At 40.7% G+C, this 24,950-nt stretch overlaps 4 protein-coding genes across 4 annotated transcripts in view; 2 read left to right on the top strand and 2 right to left on the bottom strand.

Moving 5' to 3' along the window:
* LOC141772310 (uncharacterized) overlaps positions 1-6,544 on the bottom strand; it is a 74,784-nt gene extending 68,240 nt beyond the window's left edge. Inside the window, exons 1-2 of the mRNA XM_074643149.1 lie at positions 6,384-6,544; positions 6,192-6,284 (exon numbers count right to left, since the gene is read on the bottom strand). Coding sequence (XP_074499250.1) covers positions 6,192-6,284; positions 6,384-6,408 — 118 coding nt within the window. The 5' untranslated portion in view covers positions 6,409-6,544. The remainder of the gene's footprint in view (positions 1-6,191; positions 6,285-6,383) is intronic.
* Positions 6,545-9,322: 2,778 nt separating this feature from the next.
* On the top strand, positions 9,323-10,375 carry mrpl49 (mitochondrial ribosomal protein L49). Its single transcript, XM_074643162.1, has one exon. It carries the CDS (start codon positions 9,396-9,398, stop codon positions 9,930-9,932), a length of 537 nt encoding a protein of 178 aa, XP_074499263.1. The 5' UTR covers positions 9,323-9,395; the 3' UTR covers positions 9,933-10,375.
* A 416-nt stretch (positions 10,376-10,791) lies between these two features.
* On the bottom strand, positions 10,792-16,155 carry haus7 (HAUS augmin-like complex, subunit 7). The gene is made up of 9 exons (XM_074643150.1): positions 16,003-16,155; positions 15,724-15,839; positions 15,543-15,613; positions 14,935-14,996; positions 13,892-14,082; positions 13,591-13,702; positions 13,107-13,319; positions 12,180-12,291; positions 10,792-12,099 (listed from the first exon to the last, which is right to left on the bottom strand). The coding sequence occupies exons 1-9, from the start codon at positions 16,057-16,059 to the stop codon at positions 12,038-12,040; spliced, it is 996 nt and encodes a 331-aa protein (XP_074499251.1). The 5' UTR covers positions 16,060-16,155; the 3' UTR covers positions 10,792-12,037.
* A 2,030-nt stretch (positions 16,156-18,185) lies between these two features.
* Positions 18,186-23,005, top strand: LOC141772304 (ninjurin-1-like). The gene is made up of 5 exons (XM_074643140.1): positions 18,186-18,327; positions 18,602-18,688; positions 20,772-20,997; positions 21,903-22,038; positions 22,122-23,005. Exons 1-5 carry the CDS (start codon positions 18,223-18,225, stop codon positions 22,210-22,212), a joined length of 645 nt encoding a protein of 214 aa, XP_074499241.1. The 5' UTR covers positions 18,186-18,222; the 3' UTR covers positions 22,213-23,005.
* The last annotated feature ends 1,945 nt before the right edge of the window (positions 23,006-24,950 follow it).

Here is a 24,950-nt window from a genome sequence, read left to right as displayed (position 1 = left end):
GTCAAAATTTAATTCTCAGTTCAAGTTATTACTCATTTTCAATAACTTTAGACTTAAGATATTACATCTAGTGATCATCACTGATGAAAGCATTAAGATGTATTCCAATACCATTAATGATTATACAACAAAGAGGTCAATACTTAGTCTAACACATGATGACTTTTACACAAGTTAATTATTGGTCAACATACAATGTGCACATTACCACAGATGAAAACTAGGTGTCTATGTTGCTCCATCGCAGATTCATAGTTGAGGAGGGGCGAGAATTCTCCCAGAGTAATACAATTGCCCTGGATAATGTCAAAATCGACACTCGATGGTCGATAGCCGAGTTTACGGCCCCCTAGCACAACAAATTGTTCCTTTTTTCAAACTGAAACATCTGTCAGTGACCAAATCTTCCTGGACACAAGAATGTGTTTTTCTCTTCCCAGTAGATGCAAGACGAGATAAGATGCTTCCCAAAGTGGCACGCACCAATCTAGCTACAGATGTTATACTGTATATTAGGTCAAATTAGAGATTCAGAACAAGCACTAACCTGCGATCACAAGTGCCAATGATAATAGCGTAGCCATAATAAAAGGTATATAATAGAAACGCTCTCTTGAAGCAGCTCCACAGACAACATCACTGCTGCTGCTTCCTTTGACCTTTACTTCGATTTCTGAGCAACTGTCGGAAAAGAGAAATGAAAGACAACTTTAATACTTTGTGTGTTTCAAATGAAAACTCATTTGAAGTGTCATCATAAGGTTAAAAGTACGAAGTGGGTAATGTCACACTAATTAAAAACAAATAAATATTAAAAGTAACACTTTCAAAAAAAGTGTATTGAAAGTTCAGATGAAATAAGACTGAGGGATTGGCAATGTTTGAATCTCCTGTGGATGGAAATGATCAACAATCAACATTTTGTGCTACAGGGCAGGAAAACCCTACTTTTTTGAGTAATTACTGTACAAACAATGTCTTACATAGTCCAAGCCGTGCAATACAGGCCATCCTGTGAAAAATGGCCTGGCTGACAAAGTTCACACATTGTATCAGTTCTGCTGGTTCCTTAGAGAAACAGACAAGAGAGAAGTGAGATTAATAACACGGGAACCCAACATCTGGTGAAGATCCATCATTTATCAGACTCAACTCAGTGTCTTCATTGAGTGTTTTAACATGCACACTAGTATTCCAGTTATGATATGAGTGTACCAAACATGTCAGTGCAGGAAATCAGTCCTGAGATATGAATACTTTTAGTCCTAGGTCAACTTTCAGGAGGGTTACTGAGACGCCTGATAAACACGGGCCCAGGTCATCATATCCTGGTTTCAGAAACCTGAATATGTTATAGAGCAGGCACTATAGAGGAGACACTTTCAAGTTATAGAGTAAAACATATGATGATACTTGATGTAATGATGTAATGATGTCTGTGTGCTGAAGTAAAAGTCAAAATCTGTCACCAGTCTGACACAGGTACACATACAAACTGTAGTCACTCTTGTCTTCCATTTTTGATGATCAGATGGAAAGGCTAAATACAGCAGTGTGGTAAATGCAGCAGTCCAGGTCAACCAAACTGGCTTACAGAAATTAATAAAACTGCTGGATTTGGAGGAGTCAAAGACGTGTCTGAAGTTCTGAACTGTTGCCGAGGCTCAGAAACTTGGATACTGTTATTAGTACCATGTATACATGGAGCTGAATAACCAGACTACACTATGTGCCAAACCAGGATAGTAGTGTGCATGTAAACATACTCACTGTCAGACTAGTCTGACTTGAATTTTTCTTACCAGGTTCTTTAATTCTGTGACCAGGTGCACATGGAGTGTGTTTTTTCGCTAAACTACATCCTCCACCATCCATCAAATGTTTGCAGAAATAGCCACTTAAAACATCACAAATTGTGTCCTTTGTGGTTGTGCACTCCTGTTGGGCAAAGAGACCATGACCTAAAAGCAAACAGAAAAAACAGTCATTATATTGTTGTTAAACATACATTTATACATTTTATGCAAGCTGAAAGGGCCAGTGTGTAGGATTTGGCGGCACTTAGTGGTGAGGTTAAAGGTTGCAACCTACTGAATCTTCTTCCCTGTGCCGAGCATGTAGGAGAACTACTGTGATTATGTGCTACTTAGTCAACTGCAACCAAGGACAAATTGAATGAAATCCAACCCACAGAGCTGCAGCAGGAGCTCTGATTGGCCAAACTCCTGACCAACACATAGGAGCTGGCCAATCAGAGCTCCTGTAGCTGCTCTGCAACTGCAATTGCAATTACATTATGAAATTCAATTATTGATCATCAAGAGAGAAATATAACAATACATTGTTTTATTTTTTACTTGGAGCTTCAGAACATGCTATTTAAATTCAGTTTTAATTTATTTATTTATATCGCTTTTTTATTGGTCAATAAGGTATATTATATTATTTACAATTAAACACTGTGAAAATCTATTATGTCCCTGTGGTGCACTCAAGGCTCCATATAAAGCAAATACCTGTTACAACACAACCTGTAAGGACATTTCCTGAATTATTAGGGCTCACCTTTCAGCAAACACGCTGCCAACATAGCAGTACATTATCACATTATTTATTTTGTATCAAACTGCATTCATTAGCAGGGCTGCAATGTATTTTTATTTATTGCAACTTGTTTTATACGTTTAAATTTTGCCCAGCATCTTAATTCGATCAAACCTTTTCCACGTTACCGCATTTGTCAGAATCAAACTGAATTTGGAGGTTGAAAGACAGAAATGTTAATCAGTTCATTGTGGACATACCTTGGTCACAGGAGGTGCAGAGGAAACATTTACTCAGGCCATTGGGTTGGTTCATATAAGTCCCATTCACACAGGGGCTGCACCCTGTGCCTGACTGCTGTGTGCAGTCCCTTCGAACAACTGAACCTGTTCAAGACAAAAACACACCGTCATCGTCTCATGATCACCAAGACATGATGGGAAGTAACAATTACAAAAGCAGAAGATAAGAAACGGTATCTGATAGAGTCAGTAACAATCGTGTTTCAGGTCTTTATTGGGCCAGTGTATGAAAATGCACTGCTACGCTCACAGCTATAACATTACTGCCGTACTCACCGTCAGTCCGTCACACGCTCCCTCACTCTCTCTGTCTGTCTGTCGCTCTCTCTCTCGACCGCATATCGACACTCACTAACGTTAATCACACAACCCACGCAATTAATTATTCCTTAAACAAGTTTGCTATGTGTATAATACATTTTTGTTTTAAAGACATTTTAAAAATAAATAATTCCCCGATGCTTAGGCCCGGCGGGGAGTCAACCTAGGTTCGGCGGGCTTCACTGGCGAAAACCCTGTCAGCCCTTTCGCCATTGTTTGCACTGTTTAGCGTTGTTACCAGTGTTAGCTGCGTCTTGCTGTCGCCATGTTGAGAGCCGTTGAGAGGCAATAGAAATGCTACCAATAGAGAGGAGAAGTCACGCCCCTTCCAGTGGACCACCATGGGACCTTATTTAGGAAAAGATATGTACGGTAGTCAACAGCGAGAGAAAAATAAATGTTTTATCCCGTTTGAATAGCGCCATGAATCACACAGATGATGTTTGTCAATTTAAAACATAATTTTGCAAGTCAATAAAATCACACTTTGTTGTAAAACTGTTGAAGTATCACACTGTGAAAATATGTAATCAGAAAAACGACAGACCCAAAAGTGTCGTAGTGACGTCTCTCTGGCTGAAGCTACGATGCCTGTGTGTTTCCTACTGGGATGAACTCACACCAGCAACGGGTCTGATCCTTGTTTTTCTTCCCAGCTGATAAAAAGACCAGGCGTCTCTGGATAAAACACATCAGGTAGACTAACGTTTCATTTGTGCATGGAACATAGCTAAGTTAGCTAGGTAGCTAATGTTGATGACGTATATTGTGCGAGACGAGAGATGTAGTTCACTGAACGGTTTCACACTAAACTAAAACGATACTACGACAAACTGAGACTTTCTTAACTGGCAAAATTGTCTTTTAAATTGACAAATATCAAATGTGTGATTCATGGTGCAATTCAAAGTGGATTAAAAAATAAATACTTGTCTCTCACTGTTGATCACTGTACATCTTTTTTCCAAAATAAGGTCCCATGGGGTCCACTGGAAGGGGACTACGCTTCTCTAGCCCAGATTTAGCATAAATGTGTGTTCAGCCTGGTTTCATGATTTGTGTTCTAACGTCTTTGCTTCACATTAGTGGGAATTCCTGTTGAGCATGAGATAGGTATAAGGTTACTGTTGGTTAATATGGGTAACGTTACTTCCACTGATTTTTTTCATATTGAGAACATGACAAGAACAAACTAACAAGGCATATATACATGTCTTATTCATCAAAATGTTCTGCCTCAGGTTAGTACAAAAATGACAGAAATAAAATGCATACATAAAAACAGGGCTATTGCAAATTAACTTAAACATATCAAGTAATGTAAAACAGGCTTTCTTGTCTTTCAAAAGTCTCAGAGACTTAAGCCGTGGACACACCAGGAACGTCAGGAGCGCGGTGTGGCTGCGTCGCGCGTTGGCTGCGTTCAAACCAGCTGCATTTCAGCTGCGTGTCTGCTGCTGCTGTCAGCCCTTTCTTTCTACATAGAGTTTGCCTTTAAATGGCCATTTCATTTCATTATAAATATCATTTTTATTTATTTTAGACAGAGAAAGGTTAAAGGGACTATTTGTAACTTTCAGAAATGCTTGTTAACAGCGACACCTGTGGCCGTGAAATCAACGAAAGTCAGCGTCGAGCTCGCACTTGCTCCCTCTAAATATACCTGAATGAGCATCACTCAAAACAGTGAGGCGACACAAGTCAGCTAAAACCACAATATCACTCTCTATTTCAGCTGCTTGGCAGTAATGTTAGCTGACCAGACGAAAGTCTCTCCATGAACATGATTTAGATCTGATCCTAGTGTTGGCTTTTACTGCCTCAGCGCAGGCTGATGCAGCGGGGCTCTGCAGCGTGTCTCCCTGCACTCTCCGCCCGCAGCCGGAGAGAGCAGGGAGACACCGGCACCCGGTCGGTAACGAGACGATAACGTTACTAGCTGAGGAGCCCCGTCACTTCACAAGACACGGAAAACCTCTGTTGGTCTGGAGGAACTGCAGCATTTATTTCTGCACAAACATCCACTGTACATTCACTAGATATTCTCAGAGCTAAACTAACTCTTCTGCAGTGAGGAGTGAGCGCGCGTTCACGTCTAGAGGTGGAGCGAGCTGAGAACGCGCGCGCTCTCTGAGTGAAGGCAGGCAGTCAGAGGAGGAGAGGCAGTGGCCACATGCGAACGCGCATATGCGAGCGCGCATGTGTGGTGACCTGCTACATTTATACGCTTAAAAAGTTACAAATAGTCCCTTTAAAATACGTGTGGTAATTTGTAAATAATAGTTATAATCAACAATTAAAACTCTGTACTATATTCATTCATGATGCTCTCCAAGTCACTGCATGTTCTAGAACACTGTCCGGCACATATTTCAGAATAAAAGCCTTGTGTTAACAAAGGTCCGTAGAAAAAATGCTTCAGGGCTTTTATTTTGAAATGAAAGCAGAAAGTGTTGATTTAAAAATAAGTCTTTACTTTTCCCATCTCCGTAACATATTCTACAGATAGACATCGAAACTGTAGGAAAGTCTTACTGGCATGAAGTCAATATACAGTCAATAGATCACTTTCACTGTCTGTGACATATTCTACAGATGTCTATACATGTAAACTGTAGTAATCTTGCTGGTATGATGTTAATATACAGTCAATAGATCACTTTCACTGTCTGTTGCTGCTGTGAGACACGTGCGTCAAAAATAGGCGCGAACTCTATTCTCTAGAAGAGACGCAGCTGAGACGCGCATGGGTCTCACATGGGCAGTGTGGCTCTAACCTGTTAACAGGGACACCGAAATAAAAAACAACAGGTAACGCAGCAGCCACGCGCTCCTGATGTTCCATGTGTGTCCCTGGCTTTAGTGACTTCCAATGGTTCAAACTGGTTTTCAACACAAACACTAAACTCATTGTTCTCTTAATACAGCCATGGTGACAACCCGTGTCAACTCCATCTCTTCCTGAACTGAAGACACTAACACTGCAGATCACTCCTGAAAGACGAGGCTAGAGTTATAATTTACCTTCGAGACATAACGAGCAGCATTCCCTGTCCCTTGTCACATATTCGTCAGAAAGACAGCACATCGCTGGTGCCATGAGTGCAGCAATATACCCTGTTAAAGGAGAGTACCGTTAGTTTCAGTGTTTTAATGTAGCACCTACATACGAGCTGTTACGGTAGAGGATGATAAGATTCCGTGTAAGATACTTACCGAGCACGGCCAATGTCGAAAGCATGATAACACAAGCTATCACATAGTTTCATGGAGCATTGGATTCAATTGTACTGTTTTGGATTTAAAAAATCCGCTAACCTAGTCAGCTAGAAAGCAATGCCTATGGAAAGAAGGCTAGGTCACGGGGTGAGGGATATCACGCATGCGCAGTGTAACTGAAGCTGCGTTGCGATTGGCTCAATTTCGGCGAGTGCAGGCCGGATTTTACTGCGCATGTGTAGAACACGAGAATATGACGCGTGATCCATCCTCCTTTTCATAGGCCTTGCTAGAAAGCCCCTGAACTTCAGCAGCAGGGGTGCGGCAGCAGCCTCACTGAATTTACAGGAAGTCACAGAAACAGTTACTTCCTGTTAGATCAGATCTGTCTCTCTATTTTTATGTCCGCCTTGTAAAGCACATAATGAGCACTCCTTTTGATAAGTGTTATATATAGATAACCTTCATTATTATAGTAATTATTATTATTATCAACCACACAAGAAATGTTTGTTAACAGATGAAACCTTCATTGCACAACATGAGATTCGGGCCCTCACTCTGTTTGCAGTCACACTCACAGCTGAATGAACCCTTCTTTAGGGTGGAGGGTATAAGTACAGCAGGCACTTGCTACGAACTTCCCTCTCTCCTGCAAGGAAATAAATATCAGAATCAGAAATACTTTATTGATCCAAATAATAATGCTGAAAAATAAGATATAGGCAAATAATATATATGCATGCATTTATAAAAATGCAAGAATAGTGTAAAATAAGAATATTAGTTTTAATGTTCTGTATAAATACATGCAGTGTTAATGCCAGTGTAAACAAGATTATTGCACAGCTGAATTATTGCACTAAATTATTGCACTGTTAAGTCAGTATTGCACAGTTGAAGATATAATAAATTATGGTGCTATAGCTCCTGATAGGGGTAAACAATTATAAATAGGCCTATATGTTTTGTGTTTGTGTGTGTGTATATATATATATATATATATATATATATATATAATATATAAAGAAAAATGTCGGGGGGGGTTTACTTTTTTCTTTTATTGAACAAACTCAAATTTACAAACAACATGGCTCATAGATCATTGCATTAGAGTAAAAGGACAAGGTGCATACAGAACAAGAACAGATAAAATATGTAAAATTATACATGAAAATAATAATAAATTAAATTAAGGGCTAGGGCTGTACCTGTAATTCATATTCTTCTATTATGCTAAGAAGTTTCGATGCATTTTTGTTTTTCATGACTTTAAGGGCTTTTATGTAAGAAAGAAACTCAGAATGAAACACATTAAACCTAGGTTTCACTTTCATATACTTGGATTTGTGCAAATAAAATTTTCCAAGAATGAGAATGTTATTCACCAGAAAGTCATCTTTGTTATTGTCCATGACAAGACCATAAACAATGTCTTTTTGAGAGAAGTTTCCCAGATGAGAAACTTTTGGGAAAAGCCAGTCATGTATATCAAGACATAAAGCTCCAGAATACATACAATGAAAAAATAAATGTTTAGTAGTTTCAGTATCATCACAAAATACACAGTTATTGGTTTCGATTCCATTCATTGTCGCAACAAATCACTGGATGGATACACTATGGGGATTTTTAGATATTTAGTTCGTCACATGTGAATAGTTTCTTTCTGATAGATTTTTGAAATTGAGTTTCTGTAAGATACTATAGGGTATGACATGTGATTAAACTTTCTAATTGTTTTGTTTTGGGATTTCACTAAAGTCGCAGCCACCAACTAAAAGTTGTGGGAGACGAGGTGTGATAGGAGGAGGATTTAGTAAGGGCAGCTGGTTAAGTCGGCATTGATGCAGGCTTGCTCTTGGAGGGTTTCATAACCCACTTCGGCCCAATTCCAAACCACCCCCTACAGCCCCTCCCTATACCCACTTCCACTCCGTTTATGCTTTTGCGTCCGCCATATTACATGCCATTCCAAACCAATTCACGGGGAATGGAAGTGGGTTATAAAACCCTCCAACAGCGAGCCTGCATCGATGCTGACTACAGCGCTACATTTGGCAGAAGTGGTAAAATGAAGAGCCGTTTGGGAGCCGAGAGCCGGCTCTTCTCACTAAAAAGAGCCGGAATTCCCATCACTACTAAGAGCCAATCCGCTCTATGATCAAGCGAAAGTTAGGTGTTTCCCATCATGCGCTGGATCTTGCAGTCGGAGGTGGAGAGCAACTGCGGTACCCATATACATATAGACAGACATATAGTATATATGTCTATGGCGGTACCTGGCTCTAAAAACTGCACCCAAGGTCAAGGGACCCCTGTGAATGTGGCCATGCCAGTTTTTCCCTCTCCAAAATTTAGCCCAACTTTGTAGCCAATGGATTCCTTTAGGTTTTCACCTGGTATCTTTATGTTCACTCTAGCTCGAAGACTTAACCTGCTACAGCCTCTGAAAGACAAGTCAAGTCGGTCGTGATCACGAGTCTCAGGGGCTCAAACCCCACCCAGAACCAGTCAAACACTGTGAAAGCAGTCCTTGAATTCATCGACAGGATTACACCTAACGTTAATTAATTACTTCAAATTGCAATATTACAACGGAGTATTAGGGCCACATTGAGGGGAAAAAAATCTGAGATTACGAGAATAAAGTCATACTATTTCAAGAAAAGTAGTCTTATTACGAGAATAAAGTCATAACTTTACGAGAAAAGAAGTTGTATTATTACGAGAATAAAGTCATAACTTTACGAGAAAAAAGTCATAATATTATAAGAATAAAGTCATAACTTTATTATAATATTACGACTTTTTTCTCTTAAATTTATGACTTTTTTCTTGTAATATTAAGACTTTATTCTCGAAATCTCAGATTATTTTTTTCCCCTCAACGTGGCCCCTCTGGTGTACAATATAACCCCGACCTGTGAGAGGCAGCAATGAGCCGCAGACTCCCAGTCTGCCGGAGATCCAACAGAAGAAGAAGCAGAAGTGTTACTGCTACACAAGATGTCAGCCTGCTTCACCCGTCAGTCCACGGTGCTCTGCAGGGCTCTGCGAGGAGCTCTCAGCCTCCACCTCCGGTCACTGCGACCTCCTGCCGCGGCTGTCGGCTCCAGGTTCGTCTGTAATGCTGCTCCAGAAGAAACAAAGAGGGGGATATCAGAGTCTACGGAGGAGTACCGGTTCGTAGAGCGGCTGATCCCTCCGTCCCGGGTCCCCGCTCCGCCTCAACACGCCGGTCCCACACCGTCTGGATGGACTCCACCGGCAGACTCACCGCCTCCTCTGCCCTACATGATCCGCCGCTCCCGCATGCACAACATCCCGGTGTACACCGACCTGACCCACGGCAGCCGCAGGACGACGCTCATACGGAAGGTGGAGGGGGACATCTGGGCTCTGGAGAAGGACGTGAAGCAACATCTGAAGGAGGTGATGGGCAAAGAGCTGCCCACACAGGTCAATGAGGTCACCATGACCTTGAAGGTCAAAGGTCACGTTGATAGTGAGATAAAGGAATGGTTGGCCAGCAAAGGCTTCTGATCTGTAGTGATCCTCCAGGACTGGGACATCATCATGCTCCATGTGGAGACGAAGAGGACACCGTCAAACATTGTCCTACAGAACATGAACCCATTTCAATCCATACAGAAGGACAGCTCCTTGATTCCTGCCACTTTATTGAACTCTGATTAGACACCAGAGATGTTGAAGTTACGGGATCATAGGTTGTTGAACAGGGTGCACGTGTGTATGTTATGAATGTAACATGAAATATAAAAGCATAACCTACTTCCTGTTGTGTATTAATACTGAACCAGAGAAGCAGGGCAAGATGTCAAGACGCCCGCTTTGTTTCAGCTTTGGATTGCGTCATCACATTTTTTCACAGCGTGCATCCTTTGAGTTTGTCTCCATCTGAGATGGTTTGGCTTTTCTGCAAAACCCCAATGTGATTTAATTAAAGGAATATTTCACCCACAAAATGACCCTTTGTAGATCAATTACTCTCCGTGTTACCTTGAAGAAAACTGTTTTCTCTCATGCCTACTACGGTGAACAGAGTAAAAAAACAGAAAGGTCTTGATGAATTTAAGTAAAGTGGGGCAGCAAAACTGTATCAATACATCCGTTCACAAACTCTCTTGGATTATACTGCACGAGTTGTGTGAGAGTTTGTAAACCGCTGTTTTGATAAGATATTCCATTTTGAATTATACAGAAGAGAAGCTGCAAATCCTCACCGGTTGAAGCACAAACCACTGAATGTTTAGCTTTTTTTTTTGTAAACTACCTGAACTATTGTCTGTCGATCAACTAATTGCTGCAGCCCTAAAAGATAATCACAAAATGAAAAAAAACAAAAACAAATGGCACAATATTAAACCTGTTGGGTTTCCAATTGAAGTTTAAAACATTTACATTTATTCAGTAATACAATATGAACATTTATATTGAATACCGCAAAGGACAATACAAGTTAGGGTGAAAAAACAGAGGACTGTTGAATTCTGATTATAAAATTACTATTATCAACAAAACAGACACCCACCTACTGTAATGAGCCTTCTGCTCATGTGTCAAACTCATTATCACTAAGGGCCACACTGGAAAATGAGTCACATCAAGGGCCAGATATATACAGTATATAGTTTATTGACATGCTTTTATTCAATAGAAAACATAAAAATAAAAAGTCTTTGAATATATCGTAGCATGTCCCACATACCATTTAGTCTACATAAAGCCCTAAAAAAGTCAACTAAAAAGTTGCTTAGCATTAAGTCGAGCAAAATAATGCATTCTTATTACATTTTCTAGTAGCTACCACACAGCCAACTCACAACAACCGGCTTCACAGGCCCGAATATGACAACTCATTGGTTGTGTTGGGCATGTAATAAAACAAAATACAAATCATGTAAAAGAAAAATACTGAATCTTTAATTTTGTTAGTCTCATATAGCCTGTTTCACAAGCCTGACTTATGACAACTCGATGGTTGCGTGTGACATTTGATAAAAAGAATAAAAGTAAAAGCTTTTCGATCACGTAGTTTACATGTCACATACAGCCCAGCCTTCTGGCATGCAATCGGCTGCACATAAAACCCAATTTTTCTTTTTCGTGTCATCCTGTGTTATCTAGCTTGCTGACAGTGGAGGTATGCCTGTGTGTTTGGTGTACGGGACATGTGTTGCCGTGCAGACCACAACTAGGCGGGCCAAAATTTATTGAGAACCTAAACTGGTATGGGGGCCGGATCAAACTTTGCGATGGGGTGGATTTGGCCCACGGGCCTTAAGTTTGACACGTGTAGAGCAAATCATTGTTACCAGTGTTATGATGTGAACGATTACACAAAACGTCTCAGTCACACTGACGGTAGAATAATAAACAGGGTTTGGATGAGTCCATCAAACAGTATTAGTTCTCTATGACACAGAGAACGATGAGCGCAGTTCTGCCGAAATGTGAAACGGTGGCCGTCACCTTTGTGAAATCAAACATATATTTGTAGTCACAATTCTGTTTGACGTTTAAAGTTTTAACAACAGATAAGACCCTCCCATTATTACTACCTCATGTTAAGTGCTTTGACTGCTTCCACCCTGATGGTTAGATGTTTTTGGTGTCTAGAGATGCCATCATGAATGAAGCAAGGAGAAAAAGTCTCTAATTCGCCTGGTGAGTTCCTCCAATTGATCCGCTGAAAAAAAAAAAAAAGATTCAACAACGTGCAACAAACTGTTCGTGTGAGCGTGCATGTGAAAGCGAATGTTCACTTACGTAACTTGCGCTTCTCTCCTCGGCTCCAGCAGCGAGGCTGCGTTTGTAGCTGGTTTACTTCCTCAGTCACGGATACAGAAGCTTCTGTTACTTCCTTTAGCATCTCCAACTCCTGAGAAACGATGCACGCGAGAGGAAAAAGTGTCAGTGTGACTTTTTTTTCTTCTACAGATCAGGCTTGTGTTGAGACAGAACTTTGTCAGCTAACATTTTCAACATAGCTGATTTCGTTGGACCAAAGTGATGACCAAACTCTCTGCCATTTAACAAAGAGAGCTAGTATCTGCCCCACAGGTTAAATCAGAAGTCACGAGCATAGGCGTCATCCTGGACTCACTTACATTTTTTAAATCCCACATAAAGAAGGTGACCAAAGCAGCTTTCTCTCATTTATGAAATACTGAACTAACTAACTAACTAACAAGACTGAGAGAACATCATCAGCCCAGTTTTAGCTACAAGGCTCCGAATGGTTTGGGACCAGCCTACATTGCTAATACTTTGTCATTTTATTATCCTTCGCGGTCTCTTAGATCCTCTGCTGCCATTTTTTTTTTTAGATACAAACTACCACACAAATAAGAAAATTGGCAGCTCAGCCTTTTTTTTTTTTAACTCTGCACCATGGCTGTAAGAGATGCAAGCTCTGTGAACATTTTTAAACCACAATTGGAAACTTATTTACGCAGCATTGCCTTTAACAAGTGGTCGCTCCTCCTTTGTTAAATACTTATCTTTACATGTTTATTGTTCTTATGCCTTCCTGGTTTCATCGTGCAGTGTTTGCATGTTTTAATCTGTCGGTTTTTATTTATTCTCTTGTTTCTTCACTTTGTCATAAAGCACTTTGAACTACTCCCCCTGTATGAAAGGTGCTATATAAATAAAGTTTATTATTATTATTATTATTATAATATGTGGGCGTACCATGATGAAGGCCAGCAACAGTTGGTGTGTTCTCTGGAAGATGTCGGTCTCTGTGCTGAAGCTGGGAGGATCTCTGCTGCAGTAAGCTCTGAAGTCGGTTTCGAAAACATGGCTGAAAGTAGCCATCAACATCTGGAGGTCACACGCCGCCACACGCAATGAGCTCGGAGAGAAGACACCGGGACTCTGCGCCTCGTGGCTCAGGAATTCACACTGAAAGGAGAACAGAGTGTAGAAAGAGAAGATAACAAACAAGTTAGCACTCATTACTACCATGATATTCAGGCACGTCCAGCAAAATCTATTAGCTCTGTGCTTTAGAATGGCAATCTTAAAAATAAAAAAAAATCATTACTGATCTGAACAACATTAGAAAAACATCTTTGAATGTGTGACAAATTTATTCAGGTGGTAATTAATTTAGCATGGACACCCTGTTTCAACTGAAGACTCTAGAATACTGCAGGCATCATGAACACCATACCTCGGACTGGAGCTGCTCCAGCGTTGACTGAGTCAGCTGTAGGAGGGTGGCAGCATCAGCAGCCTCCTCTCTACTCGGCTTAGGAGATGACTTGGTGCCCTTGCGTAAAGCCCTGTGGGGTACGGGATAGCAGTGAGAATGACCAGAGAGGACACAACTATAAAGACACTGATGCTGCAGGCCAACCACAGGAAACAATGCAATATATGAAGATCCACCAAGCATTTATGAATCAGTCTCTTATTGGAAGCACATTTAAAACAGAGAATGACAACATGCGGTGCAAAGACAGCATACATACTTGATGTGTGCAGGCCAGGGGTCGACTGTGGGTCTGAGCATTTGTGTGAAGTGAGGCAGATTCTCAGCAGCGTAGAGCTCGTTCAGTAGCATCTCTTGATCCATTCTGTGCTCAGCAGACTTCTTGCAGCCAGGTACTAAAGTTAAAAGCTGCTCCAGGAACTGAAGCTGGCAGTGAGGACTTGCATCACCCTGGTTAAATGGTTTGATACATTATACAGACAAAACAGGACTTTTTCAGTTTATTGTGACTAGGGCTGACCCGAATGCTTCGAAGCTTTGACCCTTGCCATGGTAATCAACCACCAAATTACTATTTGAATGCTTCGTTTTTTTTATATTTAAGTATATAAAAATAATGTATAAATCCCAAAATAGCTCATGAAATAAGGAATAATCACACATTATTCATATTCAACATTAATTACTGTTAGTTATCTCAGATGGATATCGCTGTTTGCTGTGCGTAGAGGTGCGTGTGTATACAGTAGTGCAGCAGCGGCACTGAAACGGGGGCGTTGGAGACAGACAGTATACATGTCAGCCTGCTGCGCTGCGCCGCGAAGCAATGCTTCAAATATTACTCTTCGAAGCCCAAAAAATGGTATCCGGGACAGTCCTAATTGTGACAATGCATATTAGGGCTGCACGATGTGAGGAAAATATGCTATATACGATAACGTTGTTGAATATCGCGATAACGATATTACTTGCGATAAATAAGCAGATATTAAAGTGTCCTTAGTTCTGCCTTCTACTAAAATACAACAAATTGATTGTTGAATTAAAAGTATTAAAGGAAATTATTTCCAACATTGTTTTATTGAACAAATAAAAAAAACAATAAAGTGCACTTTTTTCCACTGATACTCTCTTTTAACAAAAAAAATCCCAGAGTGCAATATCATAGTTTTTCACGATGTGTTTATTACACAAGTTGATAATTCGATGATGAAAAAAATATATATATATATATTGTGCAGCCCTAATTCATATATCTATATAAATCAATTACATCTACACTAGTTTTATGCAACCTCTCACCCTGATCAGGTCCAGGTCATCTGCTTTGCACAGCATCAGCTCCTGCCCAAGCACAGCCATTTCTGTTTGTACAAAAACAGACCACAGCAGTATAAGAGGTTATTTTAGCCTGAAGGGGAAAAAACAGAACTATATACATATATATGTAAACTACGTGTTCTCTTCCATTAGGTGTCTATCAAAAGACATGCAAGACTGTTAAACATGTACTGAAGTGATATTCAACTTACAGCCCGCGGGCCAGATGGGGTGCCGGGTGGCCCGCTGGACATTCTCTAATTCATGATTAAAATGAATTGATTCACAATTGGAATTGTTTTTTATGTACTTTTAATGTAAATAAGGTGCCAGAGTGTCTAGAAAGCATAAAAATGTATGGTTTATGTTTATGAATCATTCCAACATCTGAGAAATTGCATGATGGCAGAGATTTAATGTTGTAGAAACTCTTTCAAATGGAACCAAAGCATTTAATGTTTGTTTATTAACTGGCCCCTGGCTTCCTGTCATTTTGCAACAAAAGTGGCCCCCAGGGAAAGCAAGTTGAGTATCACCCTGATGTACTGTGTGTGTAGGACAGTGAGCCTTTGACAGACAACACCTGTTACCTTTAGTCAAAACATCTGGGCCGCCGGATCTCACTGACATCGACTTGGAATTGGCAAAGTTTGGGTTGATACTGTAAAGTGACAGGTCCAGATAGAGCAGAGGGATTCACTTAATACACATTAGCTTTGATAGATGAGAACAGGATGGATCTAGTATGTTCTATGTAGCTTCTTCTCGTACCTGCTGCAGATCCAGGCCAGTATGTCTGTGCGGTGCTGAGAGGGAGCACACAGCAGCTGCAGCATGTTGTCCTCTTCCTGCAGGTACAGACCCTCCACCAAGGGACAAGACGAAGCCTCAACACAGACACAACACACACAGGATATTCACTTTCATATACTCCATTACTCTTTCACTGCAAAACAATATACACAGCAAGGCACAGCTTCTTCCCCGGAGTCTTTGTGCTCTCTCGTTTTAGTAGGACATACTGTAAAGGAACACGTAGGTGTCTTTTACCTGCAAGGCAGCATAGACATGTCGAACAAGTTGTTTTTCTTTCAAAGCACCCGCCATCGGCCAAACAAATCGCTTTTCTTCTTCTTCTCCTGTAAGCTTTCTTCTTCTTCTTCTTCTTTTGATTTTATTGGCGGTTGTCAAATTGCTTTCGGGTGCATTACAATACATCCATGGTGCATTATCGCTACCTACTGGTCTGGAGGGTGGACCGACACAAGACAGAAAAAAAAAAATCATCATCATCATCATAAGAGATCATAATAATACCTCTTAAATTAGTCTCTGATCTGGAGATTTTACTGATATTTTGTTGTCCAATCTCTCTTAGTTCATTCTTTAAAACTTTCTCTCTCTGAATCACACTTCTGGCAACACAATAAAATGGTCCACCATTTCTAGTACTCCACAATATTCACACTTTCCAATATTAAGCTTAAGAGAACGGTTTAGACCAGTATGACCATTCCTCAGTTTAGTTATAACCCTCTCCCCTTCTCCCTACCCCATCCTCCTGACCCTGTACCCACAACTGATGGCTTATTTTTAAAAAGGATATCCTGCTTTACTTTCTTTATTCCATTCATTCTTAAACTCATTAATGCTGGACAATCTGATTCAATTACCACACTATCTCTGGCCTGTGCCTCTCTATCTATTGCAGGGCAAAAACAGATCATCGGTAAATCTCTTCCCACACTCGTCATTAAACTCAAGGATTACCACTGCTACCTGTTTTAGGGTCTTTAAAACCATCTGTAAATAACCATAGTAATTCCTTCTGGAATTAAAGATCTTACAATTTCTCCAACGTTCATCTCTTATCTATTCACGGAGGCTGAGATCTATCTCTGGTGTAAACCTCACTCCTGTCTGTACACCTCCTTTCTCTTACTGCCCCTCTCATGCATTACCAGCTTCTGGCTCATAACCTTATATGGCTCATCAGGGCCTAGTTGGACCTCCTCATGAAATCTTTCAGCAGCATCTACCACAACTTTAAAGATGTCTGACCTTATGGTGTGGTTTCTATAGCTGCCCATAGAACATCTGCCATAAATGCAAGGAAAGACTGTTTTTCCATAATCAGGGAGCACTGGTCAATATGAAGTTGTGCTTTAACTTGACATATGACATAGACCAAAGAATTCAGGAAGAGTTCTGCAGTTTTTAAAACCTATTGTTTTATGCCATGGCATTAGTAATGAAAGAAGTGTTTGTACATTTTTTGGACTGTATTCTTATTAGTCTGTTATTGAAATATTATGTCAAACAACCTTTTATGATACTGAGTGAGTGTTTTTGTCGCGGAGACCGGATTTTGAACGTTTATATTCTGGGGAGAAACTGAAACCTTAAAACATGGGTGTCAAACATATGGCCCGAGGGCCAGAACCTGCCTGTCAAAGGGTCCAATCCGACCCACTGGATGACTTTGCAAAGTGTAAAAATTGCAGAGAAGTAATAACGTACAATTTTTCAATAATATTAATATAAAAAACATTCCTATTATGGATCCTACGTGCTGACGTAGCCTATGTGACACAACACTGTCAAGTATAGGCTACTGCTCATGCAGGAGCCACCGGTGGAAAATGAAAAGTGGACACTGAGTGTCGGGTTTTCCAAGAGAAATGGACCTGTTCCTATTTCTTCACAGAGGTTAAAGGGAAGCCTGTGTGCTTGATGTGTTCACAGCACCTTTCAGTCCACAAAGAATATAATATTCAGCGCCACTATCAGACTCCTCATGGCAAAAAATACAAGAACTCGCAAGGGCAACTGAGAACAGAGAAGAAAAATTAATTGTTGGTAGGTTTGAGGAAACAGCAGTCTGATTATTGTCATAAGGTCAGCGAGACATCTCAGACTGTTCATCATCTGTTTTGTAAGAAAGAAAGAAAGGGAAATATTTGGATGTTTTTATAGCCCACTTGAGATCAAATTGGGATATATGCCCATGAACTAAAATGAGTTTGGCACCCCTGCCCTACAAGCATAAACATTAACATATTATTTAGAAATGAAGTGAAAAGGTTGCATTGTAGTTAAATTAACAAGTTAAACTGAAAAGAGTGACACATAGTGGGAGGGATCTTTTCAAAGCTATCCCTATAACTGGAGGACCTGCCTGACTTGTTTGGCCTGTCTGCTCCCTCAACTTTCTCTGTGGCTGTAGGACAACAGTGAGCTCTCCAGTGAGTATCTCAGCACACATACAGTATGCCCCACATCTTCAGCTGCTGCGACGCTGTCGAAGAGGAGACAATGGTCATAGAGTTAAAGACGGAGACAGAGAACTTATTTATGGATAAACTGGATGCGGAGGTAAGCAACACAGACTGACTAGTCCTCTTCATGTGAGGGTGGCTTTTAACTCACGATGAGAGTTGCCATTCTATATTATTGTCTTTTTAACACGTCTTTTGTGTTGTGTTTATGGGTTTTGCTACATTTTGATTGAACAGACATTTTGGTCAACTGATGTGCTTTATAAAAACATTTGGATTAGATTAGATGCAACAGTGGCTGTAAAATAGCACCTGTGTGACTTTGTTCTGGATTTTTTCTCAGACCTAATTTATCCTCTCAACACTCTCAGGGAGGCCGAATCACCTCTTATGAGGTGGAAAAGCTCATGAACACGAATCCCAATAAGAAGAAAGACACTATGAAACCTGATAAGAAGGTAAGCAACACAGACTGACTAGTCCTCCCCCATTACTATTCTATTCTCTTCTGTTCTATTTTATTTTCACCCCAAAAACAGCTGATTCAGAAATTGCTGAAAGCGCAGATGTTTACTTTAGAAGATGATCATCCCGTGTTCCTCTTACTGAACATAGCACTGAATTGACGAATCCTGTAGAAATGTGAATGTGATGCACACCTCTAAAAGCTGGTGGAGGTGTTTGGTAATAGATGGATGTCACTTACATCCTTTTCTTTGGCCTGGAGTTATCACGCTTATTGGACTAAAATATATATATTTATATAATGTGGAAGGTGTAGATAATCACAGATCAACTGGCCCGTGGCCCCCACATTTGGTCCCACAGTGGTTCCCAAAGATTTTTTGGCTTCTGACCCCTTAAAACAAAACAGTGTGGACTAGTGACCAATTGAACCAAAGAGTGATTTATTCCTTGTTTTGTTTGAATAAAAAAACACCTAGAATTATCCAGTAATTCTCAAACAAAAAAGAAAAGATTAAAAGTGTCACGACCCCCAGGTTTGGAACCACTGTTGATTAATAATCTGTAATATATCTATCTATCTTTCAGTGGTGAAATCAATGTTTCTTTCCATAGTCGTCGGCTGTGCGTTGAGAGAGAGAGTTGCACCCAGTTCCAGGCACATCCCTGAGAAACAGCCTGATGTGGTTTAAATAAACAAGACGGAACAGCAGTTTACCCGTCCTCTGCTTTCAGTATCTGACACAATCCCAAATACCTCAGTTTCAGTTCACTCTCTCTGCACATGCATCTATCAGTTCATGTGACAAATTGTCAGGTTTCTAGAGTTGTAGAAAGAGAACACCCACAGCCTGTTGTGTCTTGCTGCCTCTCTCTCTCTCTCTCTCTCTCTGCCAGGTGAGTAATCAATCACCTGCTCTGCCACTCCTCTGACAACCTGAGCACATAGAGAGCATAGTAACAAAACACATAACACCACTGTGTTTGAAACAGTGACGCATGGACTTGGAAGCATGTACAGACAAGTCAAGTCAAGTCAATTTTATTTGAATAGTAAAAAATCACAAATCACAAATTTGCCTCAGGGGGCTTTACAATCTGTACAGGATAAAAGAAGAAGAAGAAGAAAGGCACTTTAACGATCCCCGAGGGGAAATTCAATTTTTTCACTCTGATATTATGCAAAAATCCAAAATACACACATACGCACAAACAGGACCTACAGTATATAAATGCATTTATGGAGAGAGCGAGGGGGCGATGTGCGTTTGGTGCACCTGGGCAGTACCCAAGAGGTAAACTGGCATCTCTCCAGCTACCAGTTTACACTCAGTACTTGGTCCATGTGGTTCCCAAGCCAAGTCCCTATGTACTGAGCTACTGCCGCCCCCAATACACGACACCCTCTGTCCTTTACAGTACGACCCTCTCATCGGATAAGGAAAAACTTAACCAAAAAAACAACCTTTTAACAGGGAAGAAAGAAAAACATTGAAGAAAACTCAGGAAGAGCAACAGAGGAGGGATCCTCCGTCCAGGATGGACAGACGCACAATAGATGTTGTGTGTACAGAGTAACAACATAGACAGAGAACAAAGGAATAACACTGTTAATTGTTTTATCCTTTACTGTCAAAGGTGGATCTTTTTATTTTAGGATTGATTTTAAGATTTCATTGTTTACCTACAAATCATGAAATGGGCTAACTCTAAATGATCTCTTTACCTTTTACAACAACATGTCCCATCAAGGTCACTCAGGTCAGCTGACCAGCTGCTCCTTGTTGTCCCTAGATCAAGGCTGAAGCACAGGGGAAGCCGGCCTCTATAGCCCCCCATCCATGGCTTTTAACTCACGATGAGAGTTGCCATTCTATATTATTGTCTTTTAAACACGTCTTTTGTGTTGTTTTTTTGGTTTTGCTACATTTTGATTGAACAGACATTTTGGTCAACTGATGTGCTTTATAAATACATTTGGATTAGATTAGATGCAACAGTGGCTGTAAAATAGCACCTGTGTGACTTTGTTCTGGATTTTTTCTCAGACCTAACTTATCCTCTCAACACTCTCAGGAAAAGCCTAAAAAGGTGGAAAAGCGCATGGACATGAATCACTACGCCACTAAGAAGAGTGCGGCTCAGAGCATGCTGGACGTCGCCTTGCTGATGGCCAACTCGTCCCAGCTGAAGACCGTTCTCTATGTGGGGCCTCAATACCGTTTCTACATCCCCCTCGTTGTCCTGCTGTCTCTGTCCATCACGCTGCAGGTCGTAGTGGGGCTGCTGCTCGTCTTTATCGGCAAGTCACTCAGACATTTTGCAACTCCATTGATATCATTCCTCCTCCTCCTCCATCTTTCTTGCACATTCAATACAAGCCGTTGTAAGAACTTGTCAGTCTTACTGTATATTTAGTAGTCAAATCAAACACTAAACTCTTCTGTGATTTGAATATTCTTTCTCGTAATATGAATACTTATTTGACATCTATTTATCTACAAGCAGTGTTTTGGTATAGGTAATGTCCGAGGACATTTGCCCTCGTTGCTTTAGAGTCTTGTGTAAAAGGTGGTTGAGGTTAATGTCAGGGTAAGTCTCCAGGGGATGAATCAAAGTCATTGCAAGATACAAAATCATATTTGTTGATTGGTTTTGCACTCTTGTGTTTCTTGACTAAGGATAAGGATATATATATAACTATAATGAAATATTAACAATGGTTTATGGTTTGCATTTAACTAGAAATACTGTCAGTTTGACTGTGAATCAAACAAATCCCCCAATTGATTGACTTAGTTTTTTTCTGCAACAGGATTTTCTCTCTACTTTATTTTATTCTGTTTACTACTTGTTGCTGAGGAGAGGTCAACAGCTTTCATGTGAATGTGACAGCAGGCACAACGGAGTGATGGAGAGAGAGAAAGAAAGGAGGAGGAGAAAGAGGAAGGGGTAGAGGTGGAAGTGGTGGTGGGAGAAAACTGAGGAGGTCAAAAGGAGGAAAAATAAATGAGGAGAAAATTATGAGGAGTAAAGACAAGAGGCAAAAAAGAGAGAGGAGAGGAGAGGCAGTCATGGCATCCTCTCAGCTGTTTGCTCGATACAACATTTGATGTGAGTTGAGGTTTTCCCTTTTCCCTTTTCCTCTCTTCAACTTTTTAATGAAGCTAATTTAGTTTCTGCTGTTGTGCCATTGTGTGCCCGCAGTGACGTTAGATCTGAACGACGAGAGGAAACACAAAAGGCTGAACAAGATGAACAATGCAGCGACAGTGTTTGTCTTCTTCACCGTCCTCATCAACATCTTCATCACAGCGCTTGGATTTGAGGGACATGTACTCAGGTAGGCCACTACAGAACATACAGTAGGCTCTCTGACTCACTGTTGTAAACTCTTGTGACCTTCTTCTTGTTTTTCTTTCCCAGGTCATTCGAGACACCTGGGATGTCGATAAAAGAGCCTAATCTTTCCATTCTGCCCGGTGACATTAACACGACTGGACTAACACTCTTTTGACCAAAATAAGACTTTCCTTGTTCACCCGTTATGTCAAAGCCTTGAAATCTAATAAAGGCCTTTTTAGTACTTCTGTATCAGCTAACTGTTCAAATTACAACTCAGATCACTCGGGATCACTTCTGTACATTACCACTGCCTCATCTTCCTTCTACAGATGCCAGTGTACTTTCCTTTTGCCAAACTACTCGAAGCTTCTATCTTGTAAATATAACAGTGCTTTATATTGTTTCTGTTCAAATGTTAGATTGAAGGAATTAAGCTTAAGTTTTGTACCTAAATAAATGAATTCATTACTTAGTATTTGACAGTATTGTATGTTTTGAAACATGTCTCCTATTCTGTTAGTAACTCTCACTTTCAGCATCATTAACATCGCAACATGCAGAAAGTTCAAACACTCAGTCTCTGAGGAGCTGGGGACCTGATTGATTTTATTCATCAAAACATTTAGACAACATCCTTTGGCTTTTAGATTAGATGTGATGAAGACAGCTTGGAAATATTCGAACTACAGGCATCCATTTTTTTTTTAAATAAATTGAAAGATGGTAAACGGACTTGCATTTATAAAGCCCTTTTCTAGTCTTCAAGGTGTCAACCTGCTCATCAGGATCTAATCTAGATACTCATTCACACACCGAATGAAGTAATTTGGGGTTAAGTGTCTTGCTCAAGGACAATTTGACAGGTGACCAGGGATCGAACCGCCAACCTTCAGATTTTTGCCAGCTCACAGGTTAATCAGCATAATCTTCCATCAACATAGTTTATATGCTTTGTGCTTTTTCCATGCGTGTTAATATTGTACTCACATGTCCGCCTCTTGTCTAACCTGTGGAAATGAAAGCAGGATGGTTTGTCCGATTATTGACAGTCACAGAGCACAGAGAGGGATACAGAGGAACACAGAGGAACACAGAGGGACACAGAGGAACACAGAGGGACACAGAGGGACACAGAGGGATACAGAGGAACACAGAGGAACACAGAGGGACACAGAGGAACACAGAGGGATACAGAGGAACACAGAGGAACACAGAGGGACACAGAGGGACACAGAGGAACACAGAGGAACACAGAGGGACACAGAGGAACACAGAGGAACACAGAGGGACACAGAGGAACACAGAGGAACACAGAGGGACACAGAGGAACACAGAGGAACACAGAGGAACACAGAGGGACACAGAGGAACACAGAGGAACACAGAGGAACACAGAGGGACACAGAGGAACACAGAGGAACACAGAGGAACACAGAGGGATACAGAGGAACACAGAGGAACACAGAGGAACACAGAGGGACACAGAGGAACACAGAGGAACACAGAGGGACACAGAGGAACACAGAGGAACACAGAGGGACACAGAGGAACACAGAGGGATACAGAGGAACACAGAGGAACACAGAGGGACACAGAGGAACACAGAGGGACACAGGAAACACAGGAAACACAGAGGCCAATCGGGACTCACCGGACTGTATGTGATGTAGGTAATCTCCTCCGCTGTAAAGAAAAAAAAGACATATTGGCACATTTTGGACCTCGTTGACATAAACATTTAGTGACTCTACTGTCTAAACAGTAGCACTAAACACAGCAGAAACCTGAACGTCTTGTAAATATTCACTGTGCAATAATGATATGAGTCGTGCAATACCTGCAGAATGTAAATGTCTTGTGTGTGGTATGTGAGTTTTTATTTTTTTATATAGTTTAAGAGGCATGTTATTGTTTATGTTTAAGTTCCTATTATCGTCTTTATTATTCACTATACAATAAATCATTCTATAGTATGACCAATATAACTTTAGATAAAGTCAACATATACACTGCTCTTTCATGTAGGCCAGGCCTACATGTTTATGATGAAATGAGATTGAATTGATGAATAACATTTCGTTATTACCTCCGCCAAGGCCAAAGGTCTTGGGCCAGGGAGGTTATGTGTTCACCAGCGTTGGTTTGTTTGTCTGTTAGCAGGATTACTCCAAAAGTTTGTGATGGATTTGAATGCATTTTTTTGGAGGGGTGTAGTGTAGCACAATGAACAATCCATTAGATTTTGGTGCCGATCCGGATCATGATGAATAATAAAAATCATTAAATTTAGGGATGGTTAACGTAACTAAGTATTAAACTGGCCGCTGGGCTAAAGCTTCTTCTCCTCTGCTGCGCTGTCGGAGCTCTCCACTTAATGTAAACACATATAACACAACACACATCAACACACAGCGGTGGAAACAGCTACAACTACTCGTTACTGTAAGTTCAATAAAGCTTTGCAAGTGCAAAGCCAAGACACGTTATCATTACACCTGTTCAACAAGCATAAACACAATGAAACTGTTAAACATGGAGGAAAGCAACGTTTCAATCTGCTCTGTCTGCTGTCTCTCATCCACCGCCGCTTTAGACAGGCACAGCTAGCTTGGCGACTAACAGCGAACTGTAAACACGTGTAAGTTATTTAGTTGAGTTGTGACTGACTTTAGTTCCCTGGTCAGCAGTGATCCAGTTTATTGTGAAGGAACGGAAGGTGTGAAGCGGTGATGTGCTGCAGACTGAGCCTCTGTGTTATTAATTTATTACCTTCATAAAGTATCATAAACCCTCAGCTACACCAGCTGAAACTAAAGCTGACAGTAGGCTGTGTAGTCTCACTGTTTAGGTTAGTTTGTCACATATCTTATTAGTAACTCATCAGCTGACTGAAACCAAACAGACCCTCTTC

Source organism: Sebastes fasciatus, chromosome 8 (genome assembly GCF_043250625.1).
Source record: "Sebastes fasciatus isolate fSebFas1 chromosome 8, fSebFas1.pri, whole genome shotgun sequence".
Lineage (NCBI taxonomy): Eukaryota > Metazoa > Chordata > Actinopteri > Perciformes > Sebastidae > Sebastes > Sebastes fasciatus.
Note: the sequence above shows the minus strand (reverse complement) of the source record. Positions and strands in the feature narration are given on the sequence as shown.